General features: G+C 40.9%; 1 protein-coding gene across 1 annotated transcript in view; it reads right to left on the minus strand.

The window, feature by feature from the left end:
- Window positions 1-231: 231 nt before the first annotated feature.
- TMEM132C (transmembrane protein 132C) overlaps window positions 232-16,598 on the minus strand; it is a 216,055-nt gene continuing 199,688 nt past the window's right edge. Inside the window, exons 6-9 of the mRNA XM_067307074.1 lie at window positions 14,171-14,376; window positions 13,386-13,659; window positions 12,169-12,360; window positions 232-3,292 (exon numbers count right to left, since the gene is read on the minus strand). Of these exons, the coding sequence (XP_067163175.1) occupies window positions 2,093-3,292; window positions 12,169-12,360; window positions 13,386-13,659; window positions 14,171-14,376 (1,872 nt within the window). The 3' untranslated portion in view covers window positions 232-2,092. The remainder of the gene's footprint in view (window positions 3,293-12,168; window positions 12,361-13,385; window positions 13,660-14,170; window positions 14,377-16,598) is intronic.

Raw genomic sequence — 16,598 nt, forward strand, 5'->3', positions numbered from 1 at the left:
GTGCCTGCCTGCTGTCTTCTCCTGCCATCCATCATCATCACCACATGTTGGGTGGGAAGGGGAAATGGTTCACAAAGGAAGGGTCAGAGCAGTGAAAAACTTCTATACATCTCTATTCTTCTCTCTTCAGAAAGCAGCTTAGATTTTTTTTCCAGCTGTTCGGCAGTAGATGCAGTACTTCAACACAGAAATGAGAGAAACGGCCCCCTCCCCTCAGAAAAGAGAGGTTAATTTGTCAAGCCATGTAAAGCATTTTAATTACAATTTGTATAACGTATAAATAAATATTACATTCTTTCAGTCTACAATGCATACTAGGCATACCTTGTTAAAACGTCCATCTATGTTACTGGGTGGCAGGATTGATTTTGTCCAAGTAAAAAAAAACCCCAAACTACTGAGTTTAGTAATTAAAAAAAAAAAAAGGAATACATGGGTCTAAAGACAGGAACCGACAAACAACACAAGTGCTTCCAGCTAACAGTCAAGACATAATACTGCTTGCCAAAAGGCTGGCTATAGCAACCTCCTTTCAGTTACAAAGGATTTTGGATGACTGTGGTTTCCTCATTGCATAGACTTTGATCTGCATCCTCCATTAGTGTAAACTGGCACTGAGTGGATGTTCTGCCACTTTACACAAAGAATCTACTACTCTATTTTGTATTTGCTTCGGATTCATTACTGGTTTTGTATTTTGTTATTCAAAACAACAGCTTTACAATCTAATCTAGAATTTTCAGTCTGAGCTGGTCCAATGGCAAAAAAAATCTATAAAATAGCTCCAGGTATTTCTTGATCTTGGTTCAGTAACATTTCCCTCCCTTCAAACAGTGTGTCCAGAGGCCAGCTCTTCCCGTACAAGGACGTAAATGTTTGGGGACAATCAGTGTCTTTCTGTCCATTCTTCTTCTAGCTTTCAGAGCTTGTTTAGAGCTGGTGACATTAGAATAAACAGATAATTACAGAATGAAATTATAAATTCATGGACTCGGCAAAAAATAAAATCCAGGCTGTACATATTTGGCCTGTGATGGTCTCAGTTCCAGGTACATTTAAAATGCACCAGTGGGGCATTCCCATCGGTTGTTACTTCTAAATGCTAACATAAAACAGCACCTTCTTCCCTTGGTGAAACATGGGAACTTTGGTTGTGGAAATTTAGAACAAACAACTAAACAAACAATCCAAACCTGAAAGTAAAATTAACACTTCTTCCAAACAGAACATATTTCTAGCTAGTGTGAAACAATTGAGGCTTATGCTTTCAGAAGAGACACCACATTGAAATTATTAGTCAATATTTATCCTCTGAGTTCCTTAAATGACAGGAAATTATTTATAGCTAACTTAGAAACAAAATATTCTTGGTCCACTGTGAACTTCCTGAATTGCAAATTTTCCTGTTTTTTAAAGATCTTTAAAAGAAAAATACAAAATGGAAAATGATTCAGTATCACCTTGCAAGACAAACAGAAAAGTAAAAATAAAAATACCAGGTAATTCCTTCCTCCTTCACACACACTTAATGCCAAGGACATGTCTTCACTTCAAATGAAGGAACAGAAAGAAATGGCTCGAGTAACAATCTAAAAAGTCTCCTTATGGGTCACGTGTCCATAATCCTGATGTTTTATTAGAAATATAAACAATGTTTTATTAGAAATATAAACAAGTTATTGTTTGTCTCCTGTTTATTCTTTTCATGCTCTTTTATGTTCTTCTTTTTTAACAAATATTTTTGGTACTTTGAAACATTACTATCATTATGATTACTATGACCCATAAAAAATTTTTCACAATTTCACCTTGCCCAGTTCATCATACTGGTCATTCCAATTTCTTATTCCTTTCTGCTGTTTATATTCCACTTCCTAAATCCATGAATGGTAGAATATCCGCTGGAAAAACAAAGTGAAAAAATGAAACAAAAAACAAACCATGGACAGTTTGGCAAATTTCTTTCCCTGATTATAAAAACTGCCTTATCATTTCTCCTGTGGATTCCTTCCCCTCCCCCTCTTCCGTCCCAATATATACTGTAGAACTGAAGGCATCAAGGTGTGGTTAAACCCATAAAACCAGCGAGGAGCTACACTTTGTCTTTGAACTTCTCCATGTAGTTTCGTATCTCTTTGGAGTCCCCCAGGTCCATATCCTGGCACACCCACTTAATATCATCATCATTGCTACTTAGGATTGAGTTGACGGTAGGACAACCATCGTCAGGTGGGATGGTAGTGAATGTCGTGAATTTTACCCGCTTCCGTTTAGATGTCGGAGAATGTAAAGGTTCGGATTTCTGTTCCTTTCCGAGTTTGCCTCCTGAGTCAGCACACCTATGAATCTGGCTCTGAATGTTCTTCTGAGCACTGCCATTGAGGAGCTGGTTGCTCTCCTCACAGCCTGTCCCTCGGTCGATAATAGTTGTGTGCTCATCCTGCTGAGGTGACATGTCTGCTGTGTTCTCCAGCAGTTCTGCTTCATTTCCTAACCAGACCCAGTCATGAGAATGGGTCATGGTGGCCTGTCCTTCCACCAGAACCTGCTTGTGACGGTATTTCAGTGCAAATGTTGCACAGTTTATTAGGAAGACAAGAATTGCCAGGCAGAAGACCCCTAGCAGAGCATACATCCCGATCTCCAAATCGCTAAGGCCCCTAGGTGTCTGTACCAGGTCATTTTCCTCCATGCCTGCGTTGCTTTTTGGGAGGTCAACTTGAGCAGGGAAGTTGGTGAAGTCTATGGGAATGTTCTGCAGCTGGCTATCATCTGAGAGTTTGCTGCCATCTAGCCTACTGTTTTTAATTACTTTATTTTTTATTACGGATTTTGCTGTGGTACTGACTTTCCTGATGGCACTTTCCTCTCGCTCTGCTGAAGAGCTACCATAATATCGTCCATCCTGACCATACCGTTCCTGATCCGACACCTTGTGCCGCCGGTCGCTAGCGTGGTTTTCAATCTCATCAGCATCATAATCTCCACCTGTATTGGAATCGGCATCATTCTGGCCAAACTTGACTTTGATGTTGCCATTCCCCACAGCCAGGACACTTTTCCTCTTGGACTTTTGGCAGGCTTCGGAAATCATCATATCTACCTTGATTAATGTGCCCTGACCTTCACCTTCTGCTGTCACAACTGGCCATTTTAAAGCAGCATTCTGATGGGTCGAGACAACAGATTCATCTAATGATACAGCAGAAAGGGAGAAGTCCTTGGAGTCATAAATGTCCAGGGGAGTAACAGAGCTGTCACTGAATTGAATCCAGGTGCTTACCACAGCTTCCTGAAAGGAGAGGGATATGGTTAAAGACAGGGTCTTAAATAAAAGAGCTCAACCCACTGCAGCTCATCAGCCTCTCAGCTCTGAAAGGCAGCAGGAGGACATGGGAGACAATGGCTCTGCACTACATTCAAAGCACACCACGCTCAACTGATGGGGCAGAAAACTGGTCACATTTTTCACTAAGATTCCACTGCTATCCTTCACGTAAATGTTTTGCAAAAGAAAATATAAAATAATTGATATGAGATGTCCATAATACCAACATTAACAAGCTACGATTTACATGATTTATAAAGAAAACCATTCCTGTCATACAAAACCTGAAAGAGGCAAACAGAAAAATTACTAGAGGCACTTGACAGTACACTTATTTTCCTCACGTTCCCCATGCAGAGGTTTCACAGGGAGCTGTCAGATTATACAGGGCATAAATACCTCAGCAGGAATAAAGAGCTACCATAGCATCTTAGAAACGGTTGGAGCAAAAGATTCACCTGAAAGAAAAAGATTCACAGAACAATTGCCATTTTGCAGGAGAAGGGTTTGTTTTAAGTGAAACACACTTTATCCTCGAGATAATTAAAAAGTCCACTACATTTCTATGTCAAGGAGAGGACGATGGGGATTCTGGTGTGATCTCTATGATATACAAATAGCCTGGATTTAATTGGACTGTCTTTGTTCTCTGCGGGTAGCACTGTTAGAAGTCATCATTAGAAGCAAATACAAAGCTAGAGGTCAGCTCTTTACCATTTGAATCCCATCCAGATGATATAGATATTTACTTCTCCACGTCTCAGTAGCTTTCTTTGCAGGAGATTTCTTTATTTTTTCATTTGCTCCATGTCTTGCCTGTTTAGCCAGAATACATGCAGGCAGGTTGCCGGAATGCAACTTCACATAAAAACAAACTTCTTTTCTTCACCAGACTTAAACTGCAGATAGCCTTAATAACTTTACATTTGGGTACATCAGAACAACTGGGCTGAAAATCACCATCAGGGAAAAATATCGCCACCCTGTTAACATCCAGTCATAATACAAATTTACAACCTAATATGGTTTTCAATTGGTTACAATTTGTTACACTATGGTTATAAACAAAGGGAATTGCTACCCTTCTAGTTAAATTTAAAGCTTTTCAATGAAAACAGCAAGGGGCATTTAGCTGTGCAGAAGGCTGGAATATACTGAATATTTGATTTCCAAAGTGCTATCAGTAAGTTCTTAAGGGACTGAAAGAGGGAAAATAAGTTGTGGCACAACAGGAAAGAAGGCAAAATACTTGGTGATTCAAATGCACTTCAAACAGCTGAAATGGAGCCAGGGTAACTCAAAAGCTGGGAAGGGTGATGTGCCTAAGGAAATTAAACCAGCTGATCTTTCATTAGAGAAACAATCCTGAAATAGCTGAACAGTCTGAAACACAGAGCTGCAGCTTGAATTTACATCATAGAAGTCTATAGTGGAGCAAACCCAGCCGTGGGAAAGTAAGGAATATTTTTTCTATGGATTTGTTTGGAGAGAAAAAGATGCATCTCCTCAGGGAATTTGACACTGGTGTCTTCCTTATCCCTAAAGCAGAAGGAGGACAGCCTCATGTACCACTGGAGAGGTACCATAGTATCTTAGAAATGATTAGAGCAAAAGATTCACCTGAAGGAAAGAGATTCATAGAACAAGTGCCATTTTGCAGGAGAAGGGTTTGTTTTAAGTGAAACACACTTTATCCTTGAGATAATTAAAAAGGTCCACTTATTTTTCATGAACCTACAGAAGGCAAAAACAACAGCATCATTTCAAGCATATATCGCAACCGGCTTGACATTGTCTACCAGTGGTACCCTCTTTTGGAGAGCAGAATGAGAAAATGAGTGGAAAATTTCATAGGGTCAAGGTTGGCAATGAGGAGGCCTGCATCTCTTCCTAGCTCTACTATGGACTTCTTGCATAATGGGAAGGTCTCACCTCACTCTGTATTCCTGGTTTTATGAAGCAGATGTAGAGAAGAATGAAATGGTAGTTAGCTGAGGTTTGTGGGCACACGTGATTTACTATAGGTATCAGAGGTGTGCAATAGCCAAACCATTATTTTCAGTCAGCATTGAGGTTTTTTTTATTTCAAAGAGATCCTATTTTTACAGGAAGAACCAATTTCTTTTCAGCACAACACAAAGCTGTCATGCTTAGATTATGGACGATATTAATTAAAAGGAAAAAAAGAGAGAGAAAGGGGAGAGAATCTCAAATCCTGCCAAAATGCATTGCATCAGCCTGAATATTCTATTTGGCAAAAGATCATCTTCCCTCATTCACATAGTTAAAGGCAAGCTTAAGGCAGGGGAAGGAAGTGAATTTCCTAAATGATTATAAATTCTGAAAGGCCAAAAAGAAAAAAGGAAAGAAAGAAGAAATGATTTAGTGCCATGTCCTTCAAAGAGCTGTTTCTGCAAATCCTATGTACCGCATCAATAAATCCCCTCTGAATCTCTGACAAGGTCCTCCAATTACTATCAGCAGATGAAGATGGATTGGAGCCTTCTTACCTGCAAAGCTGCTGCCCCGTGTCTGATGCCCCCAACACAGAGGTTACAAATGGCTGTGCTCATTAATTATTAAGCATAAACAAATAGTTTGAGGGATTATCTGGCTCTCCAGTCATTCTTTCCTCCTCTTTTCCTCTCTCTTTCACACACGCACACACAAACGCATACTCATTTGCACTCTAAACAAATTAACCACAACTACACATTACTGTCAGTGTCTCTTAGAGGACGGGATGATTTATATGGTGACTGTGATGATATGAAGTGAGTCAGATACTGTATATTAGAACACATCAATGACAGCACAATTCAGTGCAGAAGAGATAAAGAAACTACTTCCCAGAACCACTGTTGATTACCAAATACCATGCTTTCCAGAAGTATATAAAGCACTTCCTTTATCATTTTCTCTTGTGCCCTTTGCTACTCTCCTTCTCCATACCAGGTATAACTACATCCCAGATCAGCAAGTTTGCCAGTTTTTCTTGACCAGCTGCAGTTCCACCACCTTTTTTGGCCTTGAATCATATTGCTGCTCATCACCCCAAAGATGCCACTTGAGATACTTTCCTGATAAACAACCAACTTGCATTTTGCTTGCTGTTAGTAGCTTTATCTCCCTTGTTATCCACTTGTTATGTTTAGGTGGGTAAAACACAAAGGGGGAAGTATCAGGAGACATCAGTAACATGGCACTAACAGAAGCCAACAGCACCTGAGGAGCTCTGCATTGCCTAAGCTGGCAAGCCTTGAACCCTGTGGCAGGCGTTGAGCATGGACACCCATCTGCTGCCTGTGTGTGACCCACCTGGTTAAAACAACCAGCCTCACACTCCAAAAGTGACCTGAATACAGAAAGCGGAGCTGGTTTGGAAGCTCAGCAGTAAGTATGGCACACTGAGAGCTAGTGAGTCCTGCTGCGCTGTGCCTCGCACAAGTTGCCTGTGAAAATCTGGGAGACATAATGATGATTATTTTGCCCTTTAAAGCCTTACATAGCATTTGAAAGTCTGCTTATCTTACTGTGTTCCAGTGAGCCCATCTGTGGCATCACAGTCAATGTTGCTAGATACCTTTCAGTATGAGAGACTGTGACTACAATGTGTCCTTCAGTACCTGCTTGAAAAAGCTAGGGTCAGTTAGATATCAGGGCATGATAGCTTGCATTCTTCAAGCAAAAATTAGGGGGAGTAAAAGATGTAGGATTGGCTACATTTTAGAGAATTCTGCTGCTTAGAAAGATGGATGATCTTGATTTTATTCCATGCCCAGGAGTAAGAGTCCTTTTAATGGTCTTCATTCACCAAAGCACAAATAAAATTATTTGTGAATAAGCCTTCAATTGCTGGGGTCAGCTGCAATAGTCTTGGAGTGATCAGGACACCAAAGGCAAGAAACGGATGGCTGGATGGCTCTGCAGAAAACAAATGCATCCCTTCCTCAAACAAAGGCCAGGGAATACCGTTTTCAGCAGCTTCTATTAGAATAGCTCTGATTATTTTATCTGGGGACTTGCATGCTGAAATGGGTTTCCCTAGCAATTTTATCACATGAAATATCAAAGTATTTCATGTGCATTTATTTTTAAGCCTGTGGCTTATGTAGTAAAAGTTGGGCTTGATCGTTATGATGTGGAAATGAAAGGCAGCCAAGACTCAGATCTTAATTCAAACCATGCATTCCCCTACTGTGTATTTGTTTCTCTCCTTTTTGTCCAATCTGCTAATGTGACATTCCTTTCCAGTGGGAATTTGCTTGTATTTGCAAGGGGAGAATTCAGATTCTTATCTAACAATACATCCTTTCTCCCTCTCCCAAGCTGCTTAATTCCTTTGTCATACTGGTGTGCCATTACATTGCTCTGTCACTTTAAAGTAGATATAAATACAATTTAATGTAACTTATATTGCCAGAATGGGATAATGAATCCATACCATAAAAATACCCTTAATATCTGTTACTTAACTCTGAGATGTCAGTGAACTCCCAGAACTAGTCTGCATGAAGGACATAAGCTAAAACAGAACAGCATCGTGTCAATCCAAAAGGCAGGGATGCATAAGTAAGTCCAGCTGGTCTCCCTGGCTCAAGTGGTGCTGGCCCCCCGCACCTCCTATCAGAGTGAGAGCTGACAGTTCAGAGGACACTCCCAGAGGTGAAGGAGGACCTCACAGGATTGGGTCTTGTCACTGATGTCAACAGGAGTTACACGTGTGAAGGAGAAGAACTTGGCCTTTAGCAAGTACTAACATTGCTCTTTTTTTGCCTAAGAAAATGTCTGTAGTTTTCCAGTAGCACTTAGAAATATATTAATGCAAACAGCTATTTATTAAAGGCTTTCTTTATTCTTTATTTTATCCACTCTCCTATTTCAGTTACTTAGACCATAGGCGATACCCTACAGTGATGAAAAAGCTATGATATAGCTGTGAGCTTCCCCTGCAGAGCCAGATGAAATGTTAAGAGTCCTTGAAGCTCACTCTGATCACAAAACACTTAAAACACTGAAAGTTTTCTTTTATTTATGATTTTGGAGAAGCCTTAAAGATGATAGTGTTGATTCAAAAGTCATCTGCAAGCCAAATGGAACAGCTTTTCTACCTGAGCAGATGGCCACTAAAAATAGACTGTTCACAGCTCTAGTGTCCAAGTTTTCAGAAGTAGCCTTGGCCAAGATATTTCAACTTTGATATTTAAAAGTTGGTCAACCTGCATTTATTTTTAGGCACCTAAATCAATGATCTGCTCTTCAGCATCAATGAACTCCCCCCTGATTTCAAAAAAAGAGGCATGGGCTCAGCATCCCTCAGGGTCACCTCAGGTAATTAGCTGTCTAACTACAGATAGCAATACCTAACTTTAGGCATACAAGATTAAAAATTTTGACTTACTCTCTTTGGATTGCTAAGTATTTGGGGAAACTGTCAACTTTTAAAGACTTGTGCTTTGGCTGCTTCATGCTACTTATGCAGAAATGGTGCAGTCATTATCAAGAAAATAATCTAGTCATTATGTTCACTGAAAGAAAGTCACAGCTAAAATACTAAGTTCATTCATATGATATTGAAGGATGTGTAATAGCACAATCTGTATAATGCTTTATGCCTTCCATTGTACTATAGCAATGCACTGTTTAATTTGCAAGGGACAATACCGTGCCTGCCAGAGTACCAATTACCCAAGGACATTTGCTAATCTATGCTTAGGCTTGGCTATTGAAGAAGTTAAAGTGGAGCCAATGAAAATATTTGACTAAGAACACACTGACTATTTTTTTCATACAACAATGTTGAGACATATACAGTCATTTCTGAGAAAAATCAAACCTTCAGCTATCTTAGCTATTATTTTATTTGTTTTTCAGCTGTATCAGTAAGGTTTCCATGATTGATTTGGTCTTTTTATAAATCTGTTTGACAGGAAAAAACACACTTCAATAATGAAGTCCTTGCAACATTCATATACTGACAAGTATATGCTTAGTTCTGGGCTGCCCTCAAGAAAACGAGCCCCCTCTTTCAAAAAGGCTCAATTTTCAGAAAATACTCAGTGCTTGCCTTCTGAAATTCCAGCTCCAGTAGGGATCTCAGCTGGTATACTCCAAATTGCTAGTCACTTCTGTAAATTTGAGCCACAAGCATTCCTGCATTTGCATTAAACCCTCTAAGGACAAGTGGCTGAAATGTTATATCCTGCACTTATATTGTAAGCAAAGGAAAAGCTCATTGTGACTCTATAGGCCATTCCTATGTTAGGACCGTTCCCTTCACTGTATTTTCTAGTGTGAAAACTATTCCTGTTTTATATTTTAGTGATGCAAATGTGAAGTTCCCAAGGTCTCCTTTCAAGAGTCCTGTCTTGGGCATGGAGTGTTCCCTGCACAAGGCTGAGTAAGGTTTAGGCCTGAGAACAAACAAATGGCTTATAATCAAGTGGGACACGAATTCCACAGCACATGGAATTAGCAGAGGTCTCTGGTATGAAGCCACCATTGAAGGGTCCTAGTAGCTGGGGGACTGTGTCCCCAGCAACCCAGCGTGACTGGGACCGCTAAGAGGCAAATCTCACAATGCCTGAGTAGGAACTGATCGTTACCAACTCCCCGAAGGGAGGAGTGATGCTCCCTGCAAAGCGTTCAGCGGGCAAGCAGACAGGCCACTTCTCTTTCTCCCAGGGAAGGGGAGGTGGGTGGGATGCGGATGTAGGCAATGGGTAGGAGGGCTCCAGAGTGGAGATGGAAGTGGGCTTCTGCAAGAACAAGGAGCTCTAAGTTTGCTGGAGACTGGGACAGAAGATGCCTGGATTGGAAAAAACTGATTAATTTGGGATTGCTACTAAGCAGCTAGGTTTCCTTGGGCTTTCCAGGTCCTGGTTTAGAAAAGTTTTTCCATTGCCTTCTAAAGGAATCCAGATCCTGATTTTTTCCACTTGAAGGCTGGAGAAGAAACAACAGATTTTAAACTTCTCTTACTGAGGAAAAAGTGTTTGACTGGCTCTCGCCTCCTGTTTTATGGCCGGTGTCTTCAGAAAGCACAATGCAGTAGTGCTATCTGTAGGCTGAGAAAGAGGACAGTAGCAACATCACCGCACTGTCCAGCAGTACCAGAATTAGAAGATATTGCTCAGAACGGGAGCCTGGTATGCCCATCACTTTTGTGTCAGAAAGTGCCATTCTAAGGAAGCTGAAATTGTTTTGCAAAAGAACATCAGCTTCAACAAAGTATCTCATGAACATCATTCCATAACACAGATGCTGGGAAAAGTAATTTCAAAACAAAACCTATTTGATGTGTTTATATTTTTATAAACTATGTTTAAACTAAACTAAATTATATTTACAGTTTTATGTTTATATTTATAGTATTTAATTTTTTTTACTCTTTTCTATTATTTCATAGCTTGTCAATTGTAATGATGTATAATGACATGTCATATCATATCATATCACCATGCCATAATACAATATGGCATGCCATGTTAGGCACTACTGGAATGCCATGTCATAATATGTTATTACCTGCTTTTGATAAATATCTTTGCATACTTAGGACAGAATATCTATAAATCTGATTAGCTGATTAAATAACTCTGAAACCTTTCCAGACTCACAAGCTCTTTTATCTGCAGTCAAAGCCACGATACTTCCAATGATGCTGGAGGACAAACAGTGCACTCTGTCCTATACAGCAGAACTAGGTTAGGCATGCTTTAGCTTTTGCTTTTACAGTCTTTGTCTGAAGACAATATGTCAGGAGTGGTTTCTAAGCCCTGGAGAAGGGTATAAATGGGTTAATTACGTAAGATTCTTATGTTTACAGGATGAAGTAAATTGAACAGATGGGCAGCATGTCCTTCTAGTTTGGGCATTTTCCTGTCACTAGGTTATAAAACAATCTAAATTATTTTTATGTTCCAGAAAATTAGGTAGCAATAATCATGAAAATGGGCCATAAAACTTGACTTGAGTTCTTTCCCTACTTATGTGAGATGAAATACAATTTTTGTGAGAGCAGTAGCTGTGGATGGCATTAATTGCATGGTCCCCAGCCCCACCTGTCAAATAACTGACTGAAAGAACGATGAGCATACAGCTTGTTCCATTGCTACTGACCCTTGTTTTTAGTCTGTTCCACAGCAACTGTTTGCCTTGATCTGGTGTCATTCTCCAGTCCTCCTTTCCATATGGGTTGTGACCTGAAACACACTTCTTGAAAGACTCCCTTTATGGAGATGGAAATTTGCTGGCTTGAATTAAGTAGGATCAGCAGAGTGACGCCCTAATGAACTGAATGATGAACCCCCCAAAATTCCAGCTAGAAAATAAAAGAAGAAAGGAGTTTGGCTGTCTGCTGTGACTCCAGGAGGAAAAACAAATGTATTTGGCTTTCTTCTGCCTCTATTTTATAGCCCTCCAAAATACTAAATTGTTGTGATACCCGCAGTTCTGTGCTTGCTGGCATGGAAAACAAGGGCATGCTCATATAGCAAACAGGGATCACTTTCCACAGACTGCCTGTATTGCAATAATAAAAGCTTGGGACAGCCACAGATGTTGCATTATTTAAAGAAAGTGTACTAAAAATGTAAATAATACAAACATAAGTGTAGTCAAAACTTTTACTTAGGATTAAGTCCATATTTCAAGGTAAGAAATGAGATGACGATTCCAGAGTGCCTCTAGAGGAAAATGATTGCCACCGACATGTACTAAGGCTATACCGTGGCGCTTAGCTTGTAAACTTGCCACTGAAACACCATCAGTATACCACACTGATAAAATATCGACCAATCCCAAAAGGCAGCAACAGTAAAAACTGGAGTGCACACTACCTGCTTAGGAGTATGAAGCAGCTCTTGGGCAATGGTTGTAGCCACAATAGCCCGATTACTTGCTGTGCTTGGCTGAAGAAAGAGTGAAAGCCCAGCCACCAGTTGGACTCCAAGGTCTGTTATGGTCACTTTGTCATCCAGCACTGTCACTGTCTTCTCTGCCAGGATGGAGTCAGACAGAGGAGACAAAACCTTTGGAGAAACCCAAAAGAATGTATTTAGGAAAAGGCTGATCAGTTAAAACAATCTTTATTTGGTCATTATCCCCTCTTGTCTTCAAAGTTTTAGGCACAGAAATGAAGTGACAGAACATGCTGAAAAGGCTGTCTGGTTTCAGGTAGAGGGTGGGCAAAAAACATTCAGTAGAGAAGTTATGACCAAGAAGATTGTACCCAATATTGAGCAACAGCCTGTCTCAGCTGTGCTATTTGCATTGCTTCATTTAAAGTGTTGATTTAAAACTTTCTTCCCCTGCTACTCTGGGTCCCAGTATGGATGAGCTCATCAGACCTATCTCCCAACCATTTCAAAGGGAGGTTAGCACCATTTAGGATTTGTCCTTCACTTCTTTGCTTGGAAATACTCATTCCTCTGTCTTTGCTTTTTCTGATGAAACATCAAGGTATTAGGATGTATTCCCTTTAATGAGACTGATGGCCATATGGCTATCTTTAGGGAACTGAGGATAGCTAGTTCGTGCACATCCCCTTTTGCCTCCCTTTCATCTCACATCTATACCCCAGACAAGCTTTATTCACTCTTTGTGTGTTGACTTAAGCGAGGATTCAGCTAAGGGGGGAACTGGAATATGGTACTGGCAAATTCCACTATCAGCCTCTCAGGATTATTAACCAGGTTGTATTTTTGTTTCCTGAATTAGTGTTTAAATGAATCAAAAGAAACTCAGCATTATCTAAAGATCTCTTTGTCTCAGAGTCAAAATGGTGCCCATCAGCTGACTGGTGGTAACCTGCACCTGCGAGGGGCAAAGGCTCTGAATTCCCAATGAGTCTGAAGTGCTGCCTCTCCTAAATGTCTTTGAAGGCTCTATGGCTTCCGGCTTCTGGACATGGTGCACGCCTCAGACTGTAGCTAGCTTGGGCCAATGTCCTTGTGTAGCATTGCAAAAGGCCACAAGAATGTTATGGGAAATTATCCGATTTCAAGATAGCAGAACACTATATGGGAATGGCAGAATCTGGTCCAGGGCACAGTACCTGCATCGTTGTCATTCCTACTTCCCGTCCAATCAAAATTCTGCCATCCTGCAGCTTGGCAATGTGAGGTTCCTCCACTTTCATAAAATCCATTACCAGGTCTGTAATGTCAAACTGCCAGTCTGAGCCGAGAAGGTAGTTCAGCTGACCCCAAGGGCTAGAGTCCTCAGCTACAAACTGTGTCAGGACGCGCACCATGGCATGCTGGTACTGCAGAGTGCATCCTCGTCCTTTCCGTTCATCTTCATCCTCATCATCACTGTCCCTGGTGGGTCTTTTTTCATTAAAAAATGAAGCACAAAGAAACGTTTTCAAGAACGTTAGTGAAAACTAACATTAACTAGTTAATGGAAATTAGCTAATGGAAAGTACCCCCTTAAGTAACAGCCTTCCCTTCTGCAGTGTTGGTACCATTGCTGATTCATGGCTAATTAGCCTGGTGAAGAACCATATGAATGGACTATACTGCTTCTTCACCTAAGCTGGTATGTCTGAACAGCACTTATTAACTTGGGCCAGTTGAAGTAAGTAGACCTTACCAGGGCATCACGCTGTACTCTGTTGCACACAATAGACACACACAAAGGACCAAAACTGTCATAGACTTTAAAAGTTTTATTACATTTGCAGATGTCCCATGCAAAGCTGGGGACTCCAGTATTGCTGTTCCTCAGGGAAGGAGCCTGCCTTTTGGGTGTAAGTGTTGTAGCTGTTCTTGCTGAGGGTTAAAATCAACTCCATTCTTTTCACAAAAACACCTAAGAAATTGAGCAACTCAAACCTACCTTTTGTTGGAAACAATGGGGACTCGCCAGCCTTTTATTTGGCTCAGTTCAGTGTCCGAAATGTCAATCTGAAGAGGCAGGCGTGGAACCCAGACTGTGATTTGCAGAGGAGCACTCAGATACTGATATGTGAAGTTCACGAGCGCATTCACCTTGCCTTTCATTTCTTTGCCATTGACAAAAACATAGTCACACCTGTCAGAAACCTAGCGGAGGGGGAGGAAGCAGAGAGAGAGAAAGAGCAGAAGGTAATTGCTGTGCCAAAACAGGCTCAAAGTGGAACTCTGGCACCTCAGCAACAAAAACAAACAGAAAAGGCTCCCTTCTCTTCATGCATGTTAATGACAGCCTTTTACAACGGAGGCAACTAAGCGCAAAAGTTCCTCATAAGCTCAGGAGGTGTAATTATGTTGGAGATGCCTGAAGATTGGATCCTATTTCTGAAAGTGGTGGTTGATTTTCTGTTTGTTCTGCAATGAGCCACTAGCGGACCACAGCTCTCTGGAATTTATAATGAGCAAGGCTCCTTCCCAGCTTGGCCAAGAGGAGCCCAACAAACCAAGACAGGTCTCATTGGAGGCACGCAGCAGATCAGAGCTCTGCCCTGATGAGTTTTGACCTCCACGGGGGGTGACAGTGCTTTTAGTCTAAAGACAAAGCTGGCTCTGGAGTGGATTTCATCCATTGAAGAGTAACTGCAATAAATGTTATCTGTTTATAAATGTTTACATTTTGATTAAAGCTGTAAAGTATTTCTAAACACTGCAGTAGATTTATCATTAACATGTAAATACTGTCCTGAAATATAAGCAAGCATTAGCATAGTCATGTAAGAGTTATATCAGTAATCACTGCTTTAATCAATGTTGTAATTTACAGACCATTGAGTTTTCTCATTTATTACCTTACTGAGCACGAGTGATAAAATCACTCCTGAATATATAAATCATTAAGAGGGATGCAGATAGTATGAAGTGACTCCATGTGATAAAGTCATTGTCATATCTATTCCTAAAGGTGTCATAAATGTCTGGGGAAATCCTGTGGCACATTAATCATACATTAAGTGGCTAGCAATGGGAGCTGTTACATTACTAAATGAGTTGGTATGTCTGCAGAAATTAACAGTAAACCCAGCAGATCTTTTCAATTCCTAGGCCTGCTCCCATCCCTTCAGAATCCTATTTCATCATCCATAATGAGTATCATTAGCAGTGGTAATGTGTCTCCCACCTGAACATCTATTTATACTATCATCTGCTCCCTTTAATCTCCACCCGCCCTTTCCAATACCATTTTATTCAAATGAGGTTTATCAGCTGGAAATGCTCATGTCCGCAGGCTAATCAAACAGATGGGTGCCCTCTATGACCACAGAAACAGGAGCTAAACTGTTCCCAGTCTGACATCCACATCCAATTTGTATCCTCTGTCAGGATTAGGCACTGCTTGCATTCTGGTAGAATATTTGACGGTGAGATTGCAAGAGGAAACTTCAGAGAACACAGTACAAACATTTCTATGACACATTCCCTGAAGAGGCTTATGCTCTAACGGGGTTGTGTTCACCGAAAACACGATTACATACTACAGTACCAGACCCACCTGTTTGTTTAGGCTTCTGCCTCAGACCTTCTCAGGCAGGTTGAAAAGTGGGAAGGCGGTGGAAATGCCCTCATTTTATAACTATGAATGGCATGCCCTGTTTTTACATGCGTTACTTGAACGGCAATACCAAAAGGGGCTTAGTTCATATTAGGCTGTTTCAGAATGACTACTTGTCTCATATAAAAGTCCTGTGCAGCAGAGATGCATAATATAATATATAACATAACACAGTGATTCAGAAGCCTGTCCTAGGTGGGCTGCAGTGCCATTGCATCGGCTTCACCTTGGGAGGGGACAGCACCATGGAAGTGCTTCTCATGAAAACAACTCCAACTGCACATGCAAGCAAGAGTTACATGTCAGGAGCTAGCGTTGACTTCCTGATCTAGGAGTTATTTCTGCCGAAAGCAGTGTACAGCTACCAGGATGTATTGGGGGCATTCAATCCTCTTATTTTCACTGCTAGTATCTAATGCAAGCCCATTGCTTAGCTGCTGTTTGATGGAAACAGGAATATCCTGTGGGTGACTCTCCTCTCTAGACACTGAATTCACAGATGGATAAACTTTAAAGGAATTCTCATCTAAACAGTATACCACGATTAAATGTTACCTGTGGCACATCATCCTCAGCGCAGGACTGGGTACAAGGAAGTCCTGGCTCGCATGGGCTCTAATCTCTGTCTTCCTCTGTGATCTCGGGAAAGTCACTTCAACTCTTTCTATCCATTTTTCCCCCCTGGTGTGAGCACCACTTAGCTCAGGGAGCCTTAGTTAGCGAGAATCAGAGAGCCGCACTGCACCTGGAGCGCGGACCATCT

This window comes from Apteryx mantelli, chromosome 17 (assembly GCF_036417845.1).
Source record: "Apteryx mantelli isolate bAptMan1 chromosome 17, bAptMan1.hap1, whole genome shotgun sequence".
NCBI lineage: Eukaryota > Metazoa > Chordata > Aves > Apterygiformes > Apterygidae > Apteryx > Apteryx mantelli.